This window comes from Triturus cristatus, chromosome 7 (genome assembly GCF_964204655.1).
Source record: "Triturus cristatus chromosome 7, aTriCri1.1, whole genome shotgun sequence".
Classification (NCBI taxonomy): Eukaryota; Metazoa; Chordata; class Amphibia; order Caudata; family Salamandridae; genus Triturus; species Triturus cristatus.
Genome location: NC_140590.1, coordinates 544,870,433 through 544,883,419, shown reverse-complemented (window position 1 = coordinate 544,883,419; position 12,987 = coordinate 544,870,433). Strand labels below are relative to the sequence as shown.

Below are 12,987 nucleotides of genomic sequence, written 5' to 3'. Positions count from 1 at the left end.
ATTAGAACCTAGGTTACCAGTTGTTGGAGCTAAAGCAAGCCATCGTCTACATACAGCGAAATTATATGTTCTGTGCTGCCCACGGGAATTCCCCAACCCTGGAGGGTCTGCCGACGTTTACAGGCCAGGGGTTCAATCGCCATGGCAAAAAGGAAAGGAGACAGGGGACATCCCTGCCTTGTTCCCCATTATAAGGCTGTTGCTTCTGAGACAAATCTACCAGTACGGATCCTCACCCTTGGGGTGGAATATAACAGCTTAACCCATTTTATATACGTGGCTCCCAGTCCCACTTTGGCCAGTCCCATCCACATATACTCCTAATCCAGGGAGTCAAAAGTTTGCTCAATATCCAGGAAAGCAAGGTTCCCCCAGAAATGGCTGGAGCAGTCATTACATGAACCATTCTTCGTAGATTACGTTGCATATTTCAATTTGGAATAAATCCAGACGGATCCACATGGCTCAGTTGTAGGAGGTGGGGTAGGAGGCGTGCCGCAAGCACCTTACTAAGGAGGTTAAGGTCAACTTTGAGCATTGATATGGGACAATATAAACCTGGTTTAAGAGGAGCTTTTCCTTGTTTAAGTATCAGGGCGATCAGGGATTCAGACATCGACTGTGGGAGCTCTCGTTGCTGGTATGCTTCAGCAAACACCATGACTAATCTGTCAATTATAATAATCTGGAAGGTTTTGTAGATCTCGGCTGAGAGCTCATACCCACCCGGTGTTTTCGCCATGGCCATTAGTTGTAGTGCTTCTTGCAGCTCTTATCTATCTATGGAGGCCCCCATTGCTACTTGATCTTCCTCTGACATTGTCGTTAAAGTGAGGTGATCTAGGTAGTCATGTCTAGTTCCCCCCCAACTGTCTGCTGTGGCCTTGTGAATAGGTAGGGTTGAGGGCTGCACAGAATAGATAAGGAAGATAGAGAGGGATAGGTAGTTTGTGCACGAAGTGGTGAATGGACTCAAGACAGAGGAGCAGAAAGAGTATGTGAGAAAGAAGGGAAGTGCAGGCCATAGGCTCATATGAAGGAAGCACCTGTGTAAGCAGAAGATACCTCAAGAAGAGGAGGAGAGGAGGAGGAGAGTGTGGGTTTGAGTGATGTGTATGCTGATAAGGCACAGGAAAGAAACTGTGCTTGAAGACCCACAGTAAACCACATTAGAGAGGTAGGAAGAGTGCGTTAGAGAGAGAGAGAGTAGTGTGAGAGGGAGTACAAGAGACAGATAAGTGGAGGGGCACGGGGTCTAGAGGTGGACTAGTGCACAGTGCGAGGAAATATAGGAAGGTAGCACGTGTGAGCATGCAGTATAGAGAGGAGACAGGGAGTGTGAGGGAGGGAAGAGAGGAGGCAATGGAATTACGAGATTAGGGGGTAGCGTGAGTGTGAGGGAGAGATGAGGGGGCAGTGGATGTGTGGGGGAAGTCAGGTAATGTATTTTGCTTCACCTGAATTTAATTCAGAATTTAGATAACATTACTTCCCAGGAAGTTATTACGAGAGCTGTAGCACAAGTACAGCATTTGTTGAATTTGAAGCCTTACTAAACCTTTATGGTCATTCTGTGATAAAAGATGAAATAAAACAAGGAAAAGCAAGGAGAAACGGGGGGGCAATGAAAAATGGGAGAAAAGCAGGGAGAAAGCACTCAGAAATAGGGGAAAGTGAAGGAGAAAGCAGTGAAAAATTAGGAAAAAGCAAGGAGAAAGCTCTCTGGGAAGAAGCAAGGGGAAGACAGGAGCAGGAGTGATGAAGCAGCACTGGGAGAGCTTGGCCTGGTCTTGCTTCTACCACGTTCAGTAAAGCAGTAATCTTGAGTAAACATAGGTAGCAAAAAGGCCTAACCTTAAATAAGCTTTGCCCAGCTAGCAGACATTCTTTAGCCTCTACAGAGTTTGTGGAAGTGATACAGGAAAAACAGACTAAGCAGACATAAGAGAAGGCAGTGCTAGGTTACAGGCAGACACTTGTACAGAGAACCACAAATGTCAGCTGCCAGGCAACACCGAATTAACCCCATTAATGACTGACATAAAATTAAGCCCCATCATAACAAACCCCTCACAATCCCAACCAGTACAGGCTACAGCAAAGACTACCAGGAAGCACATAAGCACGCCTGTGCCTTAATGGAGGATGCACACCTCGGTACAGGCTGCATATACAATTTCAGCATGCATGTGTAAGGCGCCAGCAGAGAGACGCTCGTCTCCTCACCAGCAGAGCCAAGACAGGCAACTAGTACACAGCAGTAATTGCAAAGGCAGCAAACACGCACCTCAGTCAAATGACACTTGCAATTTAACCAGAAATCAGTGGGTACCCCTCATTTTGCTGACACCTTTTAGTTCCAGCACAGGCAGCATCCGTGACAGGCAAATGGCACACCTCTCAGCCACACCACATGTAGGCAGAAACTAGATCTTAATACCGAAGTTGCATGCGCGTACCCAGTAGAGGCTTGGTCCTGCATGCATGCATGCATGCATGGTGCTTCGCGCTCCGTCCAACAAGCTCGGGCATGTACTTCATTCAGAGCTACGCAGCACCGCACAACGGTGAAAGAGAGGGGGCAGAGTGCCAGAGCCGGGCAGTTAGACGGACTTGTGACACAGTGTGATAAAACAAGAGGATCCTATGCTTTGTTACATATGAACTTGTCCTTGTTACAGACTTATAAGGTCACAGAATTGACTCTCCATGATAAAAAATCATAATGGCTAAATGTGGATTTTTGTTTCAAATGAAAAAAACAGACCCCAAAGGAACACTTTAAAATGTTTATACTAGATTACACCAAATGTTACACGATAAATAAATCTAGACTAGTCCAAGTCAACACGAGCAACAAGGACACTCACAGAAGAATCATCCCCGCTCAGCGCAGCTCTGGTCAATCACTTGGCTGTAAATTAAAGGGGCTGGGTGGAAGGCGGGCAGAGCGCTGAAGCCAGGATTTAGAGGCACAGCCATTTCTAAGAAGTTCTTGAAGCGAATAATAGCTAGCAGCAAACTATAGAGGGGAAAGCTCCTAACTGTGGGGGACGTCATGACATCAAACAATGCTTAAATAAGGACATGTGGGCTGTATTGGTACCTAAGTCTGCAGTATTTCCCCAATTTCTCCGTTTACCCTAATGGCATTCCTACTTTTGTTGTTTTGCATCTCTTAATTTTACAATCATATGACTACATAATACTACTGCATAGAGGTGCCGTGTCTGTCTGTTACAGCCATCGGTATACATGAATAACATTAGGTTTGGGAAGTAAATGTAAAGTAAATAAAACAAGACCAGAGCATCTCTTTTGGCATTCTGAGCCTGAAAAGGAGCCAAACTGAACAAAAAAAAAGTGTGCTGACAAACACATACATTAAGAACAGAGGAAGTGTACATGTAAATGGGGCAGGCTCCATGGGAGGAAACCAAGCAACAAAAAGAGGGGCAAATACAAATAAGTGACCAGTAAAAAACATACATTTACGAGAGGCACTTCAAAGAACCAATTTAAAGCAACAGGCAGCAATGGGCGTGCACTTAGCCTACAGAGTAGATACAACATGTCTGAAAGAAACAGCGCATGCGCTGCCTATGCGAGACCTAAAAATGTGAATAGTAATTTCAAGATCCAACAACCACTTAAGGACCAGAGATATAAAATAAAATGAAACATGAAAAAGGAATCTCAACCACCCCGAGATTAGACATGTGTGACTAATGGCAAAGTGATTCACAACCTTGAAAAAGCACAAAGAATGCAATAAAGAACAGAGGGCTGAGGCAAAGATGTACCGCACTTGTCACACTAATATTTTTGGGAAAGTAAATTATTCTCTATGGTGCAGCGAACCCTGGAGTACTGCCCCTCTGTACTCCAAATGGAAAGACTTCCAAAACAATATTAGCGAACAGTGGTTGCAAGTGGAAGTGTCCTCGTGACGAAGTCCCTGGCCCTTTTTTAACAAATTCAGCACTGATTACGTGTTTTTCAAGGTTAGCGAACAGTTGTACAGCACTCAAATTTTAGTGATATATTGGGTAGATTGCATATGAGTTTAGCAAGTACCTTTTTCATTAACAGACACAGTAATCACGGTGCATATGTATGCAGCAGATAAACAAATAAACAGTGTGGTTGTCACAACTTTCTTTCTTCAATATTTCTTTATTGGTTCCCTTCATATGGAAAAATACATCTATTAAATCAAGGATAAGATCCAGTAGCCGACGCCTTTCGTCCACACAGGACTTTTTCAGGGCTACAAAAGATACACACAACACATAAACCAATACTACAATATGTACATATAAAAGACAGATTAAAAAAGTAAAAAAATCAGAGCACATGTACTAAGTATTGTTACAATAATGTTGCAGAACCCAAAACAGATCACCAATTTAAATTGCATGTGGTATGTCAGCGAATTAGATGAGTGATGATCTATCTTTGTCCTTTTAAGTAGTAGCTAGCAGCTGTATGACATGTAAAAAAGATAATACATAGTCTTTCATAATGTGCACAATTGACAAATTTGTTCAAAATGTAGCTCATATAACGGTTAGGTTTCTATAATCTTTCTACCAAGGGCGAGAATATGGGATACAATTTCATAGATTCTGTATGTCTATTACTAATAAAGACACATTACATTTAGCAAACCTTCAGCTTATGCATTGGATTCATCAATTCCTTAATGTTTAATGGCAATTTAGAACATCCTTGTTTCTTTAGTTTAAAACATGCAAATATTCTGTAAAGACCAAATAAGTATTTTTAAAACCTTATACATTCATCATGAAATTACAATATCAAATAAAAGAAAAAAGAAAAAGGAAACGCAAGAGAGAAGACGAAGAGTGTAGCCTAAGAGAGAGGGAGAAAAGATTCATATTAAAAAATGTCACATTCTTTGGAATTTAAACTTTGACCAAACGATATATGCTTAATGAGGACATATTGTTTATACATGAAAACTTCAAGTATTGTATCTTTTCTTGTAACATGCTTATTTTTTAGAGATACAGGCGCTATATTTTACCTTTTATATTTTACCAACTCTGGTCAGAGACAGTACATGAGAAAGTTATTTTTTGCTGCGTAACAAGTTCTAAGACATATATTTTTTTATATAAAACATAAACATTTCTAAGCAACACTGGCACTATCATTCTCTTGTCATTAAGATGCTCTGATCATAGGTAATACCTGAAGAGAAGTATATATCCCTTCCTTAGTTATTCGCATGCTGTGTCTGTGTTCTGAATGCAACCATTAGAAGTGACAAAGTAACTTGTAATTTTGTTGCAAGTTAACCTTTAAAATGTTGCCTGAGTATGCAACACTTAATAAACTAATATACTCTGTGACAGATAGTGTCATAATTTTATCTCATGTACCTTGCAAAGGTTTCTTTTTAAATAATGCAATAAAGATTAAGTCTCATGTTTTTTTCTTAATTAGTTAGCTCTATGTAGTAGGCTGCCTAACAATCCATTTTTGAAAAGAAATTAAGAACTCAGGAAGTCTTAGATCAGATATTTGTGAAATTCACATAAGTCCATCGATGAGTTTAGCAGGTGCCAATTTTGGACTTCATGTAAACCAGACACCAAACGTTTGCCTCATCGGAGTAGCTTGACGGGTTTGTTCATATCTCTTGAACAACTCCAAGATGTCGCTCCTTTTCGTTATGTCAAAAACATTGACATAAATTCAATTTCCTGTCATCCGGACACCGTTATGAGTCATAAACTTTATGGTGAACTGTCAGATTCAAAACACACCCAGCAACCTCATTGTATTTAAATCACTCATCTAAGAAGTCCTGTGTGGACGAAACGTGTTGGCTACTGGATCTTATCCTTGATTTCATTGATATATTTTTCCATATGAAGGGAACCAATAAATAACTATTGAAGAAAGAAAGTTGTGACAACCACACTGTTTATTTGTTTATCTTGTGAAAATTGAACCTGTTCTCCCCTTAAAGAGAGGTTGATCCCACTAGATAGGCCCCCTCCATCTGAAATCTTAGCATGCCTCTCTTCGAATGTGTGTCAGATAGAATAAGGGGTTTAATCAATGCTTCCAGCTACAGTAGCCCACATATTTTCTGTACTATAGCCTTCTTAATGTGGCCTCATTTTAAATTGAGGGGAAAACTGGAGACTACAAATGGAGAATACATTCTAGTTGATGTGGATTAAGCAGGTTCTAAACTACAAATACAAGCATGTATATTTGGGACTAGCATAATCACTAACATGCAGAGTGGGTGTGCTCCTGGGTTATCACATTTTTGTTTATTAGACCACGTTGCACTGGGTCAAGGCTGAGGCGGTTTCGTTAATAAAAGAAGATACATAAGGTCTTCGTAAATTTCCCATATCTGTGGTATGGAATGTAATGGTGTGCTCGTTACAAGGGATGCTGACTCTGGATGATCCACTTGACACTCCTATCAATACTTAGCATTATTTATGTATCTGTTTATGTATTTATTTTTTCTTTCTTTTGTACGTATCACAATGTGGCCTTATCTGTGAACTGAACATTCTGCAGTATCCCATATGCCCCGAATACTAATAATAATAGCTATTTGTTAGTCTCGGGTATCAACATTCTGTAAACACACGATTATATGTATAACGTTTTTTTTTTTTGCACTGATATATGATAATGTCCCTTCCTGTTACCCACCTATGTGGGGTCCTGCTTCCCTTCCTTACCCCTCCACTCAGTTCTGGTTTTGTGTGGGTTTATATTATCTAAAAGATCGTTTGAATGTTCAGTTAATATACGATAATGTGTATATACAACCAATATGTGCACGTACAATATGCTCATAATACATTGCAACCGGGACAAGCGATTGCGAATGGAAAAAAAGAGGGGGCTGTTTTTTTATTTCCCTGTCCTATTCATTGTATATGCAACCTAGGGTAAGCTATGCTATTCTGTTACTGAACTCGAACTGATGGACACTGGGTCACCATGTCCCTGCAATGTGATGTTGGACTCTCTATCTTGAGGAATACCTACTGGTTCTATGTAGTAATATCTATGTCTTCAATTGTATTAGTTAATGCAAAACAGATCCCCCCAAAAAATAAAAATTAGAGCACGTTGCACCTATAGCCGATTAAAAATTAAGGCAGTAGCAGATTAAAAATTAAGGCAGAAGTCTAGTGTTTCACAACATACTTGCTAGGTTAATAGCTCCTTTGTGCCACATTTTCTCTAACAAACTGGGGGCCAGTGGTAAGTGACCGGTACTCGGAGTGATGCTTATTAACCCTTGACTGCTCCAGGACCTGGGGAGCCTGCCAGATATTCTTTATACCTTCTCTGCACCTGTGACCTGATCTTATTGAATGTTTTAGGGTATAGCGGGATGCCTTGCCTGAACTGCAGCCATTTGGTTCTTTCTCTAATTTTTTACCTGTGAACCCTTTTCCAGGTATTTAGAAGGGAGGATATTTGTGTCGGAGGTGCTACCTGGGAGTCAGATGGAAGTGGATGAAGTGGTGCTGACAGGCGACATCATCGATGAAATCAACGGCATCTCCTTGCGTTACGCAGTCAATGGGCAGGTGGAGTGTATATTCATATTTAGTTATGGCTCGGGGTAGAAGGCCCATTAAAGACTAGCTGTATCCCTCCGGAGTACATTACCACATAAGTATCCAGGATTCAACCAACTTGTTCCATATATTCATGCTACCATCAAGACTGGTACAGAGAATTCAGTGTCCAGCTCAACCAGCTCTGCTGTTCTCCCCCAGGCAACCCATCCAGCCACCAGAAATGCTGCTATACAGATCTAGCAATTCATGGCCCATGCATATGGCCATGTAGGTAATACAGGGTCCAACCAGCCTTGCCCTCTCTGTCTGCTACTATACAAATTATATTTTATAAATCATTATCCAACCAGACTATCTGAACCAGCCATGCTACTATGCGAAGGATTCAGTTACCAAACAGGTAATCCCTCCTCAGTACGTCACTATACAGATACAAATGATTCTAAGCCTGCTGCTTCATGATTCATGTTTCTTCAGTCCAGGGCAACACATTAACTTGGAGGATAAGATTTACACATTGAATTATTTTGTAACTTTGCACAGTTCTTGATAGAAGCAATATTGTGGTAGATGTTATGGCAATTGAAGAGAAAAGTGCCTTTCACAAATTGATACCGTGTGTTTGATAGAGGAGTAACTGGTATCTTGCACCCCACTTTATGTCAGGTGTGATTGTTGTGGACCTGCTCTGAAGCAGATTGTTTATCATGCTACAACTAGCCTCGCCCTGTTGGTCCATCTTGGTTTTTCACGACATCTTATAAACACAGCTGTAACAATTTTGCCTTTCAGGCTGGGACTGTGCTGGGCAATTTGAAGGACACACCATTGAGTTTCAGACTTATCCGCTGGAAGTGGCATGATGGAAGTGTCTACCGACCACTGCTGCCATACTTGAAGGTTCTGAGAGAGAAGGTGCCTTCATTCCAGCTGCAGGAAGAACCCAGGCATTTAGAATCCTGCGAAGACCGTTGCCTGCAGGATGGCAGGTATTGAAGGGTTGATTTTCTGTGATTTAGAATCATGCCATGGGTCTGAGCATGGCAGCTCCAGGATGGCCTATGATTGAGTGGTTCTACATTATGAACTGTAGGGCAGATTTGTGCATGCATGGGGGTTTGCTCTGCAGAACGGTTGATAAAGTATGTGTAGTGCACTTTCAGGGCGTCCAGTAAGGGAGAGAGAGTTATGTCTATTGCATGCCACATAAGGCATCATGTAGTCCGTTCACAGTGGCCAGTAAGATAGGGACCCAAAGGTGCACAGTCTGATGTAGCAGGCACAATAGTTTTCAGTGTTTGACCATTCTAAATATTGGATTTGAGTGACTTTGGGTATCTTTGAGTCTTTAGAATGACTTTCACTAGTCTTTCTGTGCATGGAATAATGGAATGTATTTCCCTACTGGTGGATGGTGAGTAGAATGTCAGCTGCCTCTACCTCCGAATAATGGATGAGTATAATCACTTATACAACCCCCATCCTTCTCTCTGTCTCTCATTTTCTTCTCTATTAGTTTCTTCCTTTCTCTATCTCCCTTTTGAGAGGACTTCAACTTACCTTTCAAGGCAGGCCTTTTAACAGAACCCCCTTTTAGTCACTTGAGCAGAGATTAGGATCCAAGGACACAAACTAAGTAGACCGCAGGATATTGATAGTTTGTGTCAGTCTTGGAGCACATGAACAGACCACATTAGAAACTTCGGCCTCCATTGTGTCAACAATATATGAGGATCCTGTAATACATAAAAGGAGTTTAAGACTCATTGATAAGCCCTGTGATTGTCCTGGGGCTCAGGATAAGGCATCAGTAGGAGTCTGATGCAAATGACAGATCGCTGGTACATGGACAGATGATTAAGGAGTTCAGGGCACATTCACAGATCATACAAGGAATTTGGGCAACAAGGGCAGACCATGTGAGTAAGTTTGGGTGCTTGAACAAACACTTTGAGGTTCTTGTCGCCTATGAATAGACTATGCAAGGAGCTCATGCTTGTATGAGGACTTCAGTCTTATGCATACACAATACATCACCTTTCAACACATCTAAAGCCTGCAGACAGCAATGTATGGAAAGTGTCCTTGTGATTTGTTAATTAGCTCTTGTATAGTGCACAATGTGCCATAGTATAGTTTGCTATAGCTCTACCATTTCATGTTCTGTGGCAAGGTGACGCCATTTGTAAATAATGGTTCTAAGTAATAAATAAAATATGTAGAGTCACTTGATACTTTCTGTGCATTTTACCTACCAGTTTTTGTGGTTGCAAAGTTTGATATAACTGTTAGAGAGAGCTTTTCTATGCTGTCACGATGCCCCATGGTGGCGTGATACATTGCATCTGTGATCGCCTTATCAAGTTCTACCACCAGAGGATCTGACTGCCTGCAAAGGTTGCAGGCTTCAGGGTTTAAGATTGGGTCAGTGTTTGCAACGTCTGTAATATTATCTCCCCTCTCTGGCAGGCTTTTGTACAGGGTGCGATACCTTGGCCAAGCCAATGTTGGATCGGTAAGTACTGGAGATTTGGACTGGGAAGGGTCGAGGGATATTAGAGCCTTCTCTTTATAACACCCACTTTCTCCTCTCTCCTTTGCAGTATGGCGGTAAGGAAGTATTGGACCGTGGCATCTTGATGGTTTTAGAGCAGCGTTTGCCTCCCAAGGTACAATACAAGAAATGCTCATGTTTCTCCTGGTTCTTTTTGAAGTATAAGCGCATGCCAGGCATGTCTAGAGAGGAGAAGATAAGCTGATAGAAGGGGGATGATGAGGTATGTCAGCAGGCTTTCCATTCATGTGACTGAGTGTTTTGCAGACTGTTCTTAATTGGGATTGAACTTGTGGGAGGCTGCACTCTGGAGTGAGTGTGACAAAGGATGTTGCAATTTCTCTTCCCTTAATGAAGTTAGGGTGCAGCAGGTTCTTCTCCACTCGAAGGAGGATGGGTTTGGCAGGCTTGATGTTCACTGGACTACAGATGTGCCAAGCTATCCATTCATGGACTTAAGGGTGTGGCTAACCACTTCACTTACAGAAGTGAACTTGTGATGTCTTATCCTCCACTCGAGGAGTGTGTGTCATGTTTTCACTCAATGGAGTTAGGATGTGCAAATGTGTCCAGTCATGGGAGTTCACTGTTGAAAGCTTGCAGTCAATCAATAGGTTTAGGCGGCACAATATTAGATAATACAGTTTATTTACAAAAAGGTCTACAGTACCAATGAATGCTAATCTTAATTTTCCTCTTTCTCAGAATTGATAGCTTCAAGTTATTTTCACAAGCAGTAGTTCCTTGTAAAGGTAGTCTATTAAAGATATATTTGCTCTTTTTTGAAACCCCTGTTGATTTATTATAGTCAGTAAATGTCTGTGTTTTACAGGAGGTCATGTTGGATGTGAAAGAGACTGAAGTAATTGTGAAGGAAAAGAAAACCTACAAGGTGAGCAATAGATGTTTTCTTTCAATTTACCACAGTGATTTATTTAGAGGGCCCCCAGGTTCTTCACCTTGGCAAAACAACGTCGAATCACAACCTCTACAAGACAAAATCCATTATCGATCAAACTTATGTATTATAGTCTCACATACTTTTCACTATTTTGCCAAATCATGGTTGGGAAAATAATCTTATGGACCTTTTTGGGGCCAAACCAACAGTTAGTATGACTCCTAATGGTTTGAGCCAGACGTCCTCAATGCCTTACAACATATCTGCTATCTTCAAATTCTATTTTATGCCATTCAGGTTTGTAAACCTCATTAGGACGTCTGGAAGACAACAAATGCTTTGCATGTGTTTTCACTCCAGCATAGAAAAAGAAACAGACATTGTTAGAGCAGGGTTTCAGACTACAGACTTGTGGTCCTTTGCGTACTGCAGACTTTGGGACTCTGCGGCTGTGCAGGTCATCAGTGGTCATGAGATTTGTGTTTACTATATTTTCTGACTGTTTTGCCGCAGTTTTTTGAATAAAACGGTGTTTTAAATTCTGCTTGAAACATCACTGTTGATGGACTCTCACCATAATTTGTGTCTGCCTCTGGACAAGAGCGAAACTCCATGTTAGGCTTGTGCAGTTTTCAAGCTGAAAATCTGCAGCTCAAACTTCTGAATATTTCAAGCGTGGTGTTGAAGCCTGATTACAGTAATGTGCTGCTTTCGGAGTCAGCTACACAAAGTCTATCTTTAGCACCAGTGACTAAACTTCAGGTGTCAGGTGTTAAACAGGCATTGTTAGAACAATACATTTTGGATCCTGTGAAAGGACCACACCGAAGTACCAGGTTGTGGACCCACAAAAACTGGTGCTCTTGTTTATTTTAATCTTATCAAAACACTTCAAACCTAAAATGTCCCATGGAAGCAAGGCCTTTGGGGCAAAATACATCAAGGGAAAGACTAGACCAACCGAGTGGCCTTAAAAGTTCAATGCCACTTAGTGTCTTCAGCATTAGCATTTTCGAAAGAACCTGGTACCTAGGATCTGAAATGCTACAAAGAATATGGTGCCAAAAAAGTCAAAAAACAACATTCTGAGTCGATTCCTAGAAAATGTTATTGTTTGACCCAGTTAAACACTCCTTTAATTGCAGTAACACTAGAGCAGCAGGAACAGGGTCACTCAAATGTAGTGTTTGTCAGACTTCACAGTCAACCTTCACAGGTGGTCTCAGACTCCCAAGCAACATGAAATGCCTGGATGTGGGTAGCAACATTATGAAAGCAATGGCAGCTACTGCAACAGTATGACATCTGGCCTTTAGAGTATCCCGAGGCACTAGACTGGATCTGGTAGATTTAACAGCATTGTTCCCATGTCCCGGTAGGTGCCTCCCTGCGGCTCCATGTTGACATTGTTCCCGCCTGAAAGTCACGAGAGAGCCGCAAATGAGCGCAACCCCTGCATGTCGAAATAAGTTCCTTTCTTTCTGCACCTTTTATACCAGTATCCTGAGTTCACTCCCTAGTTCTTCCTCATCAGTTTTTGTAATGTTTTTATTTTTAAAGCAACCTTATTAGCATTTCATTGTTAAACGGACAATGCATAAATTTAGATATCAATTGTACAGCGACTATTCTGTAGCAGTGCCAAAAATAGTAAATGCTTCAAGACAGCAGTCGTAAATTAGTGTAATTAATTGAAGGGGGCTGATGTCCTATATAGTTCAGCTTATGATGGGATAAGCAATGCGGTCTTTATTGAAGCAATAGCTTATTTTGTCTTGCCTGTGAGTGCAAGAAGATACATGAAGTGAAGAAGTATTCAGTGGTGTTGGAAGATAGTACGAAGTGGAATCTTAGGAGAGTAATAAAGTTTATTGAGTTGCAAAGGCAAGCCTGGATCAAGAGAGCATGTCAGTTTAAACCACAGGAGGCTGACG

General features: G+C 41.3%; 1 protein-coding gene across 3 annotated transcripts in view; it reads left to right on the top strand.

The window, feature by feature from the left end:
* LOC146810068 (uncharacterized) overlaps positions 1–12,987 on the top strand; it is a 431,592-nt gene that overhangs the window by 336,721 nt on the left and 81,884 nt on the right. For all 3 annotated transcript variants that reach the window (XM_085616978.1, XM_085616980.1, XM_085616979.1), the window contains 5 exons: positions 7,472–7,604; positions 8,391–8,587; positions 10,068–10,113; positions 10,202–10,267; positions 10,985–11,044. In XM_085616978.1, the coding sequence (XP_085473104.1) occupies positions 7,472–7,604; positions 8,391–8,587; positions 10,068–10,113; positions 10,202–10,267; positions 10,985–11,044 (502 nt within the window). The remainder of the gene's footprint in view (positions 1–7,471; positions 7,605–8,390; positions 8,588–10,067; positions 10,114–10,201; positions 10,268–10,984; positions 11,045–12,987) is intronic.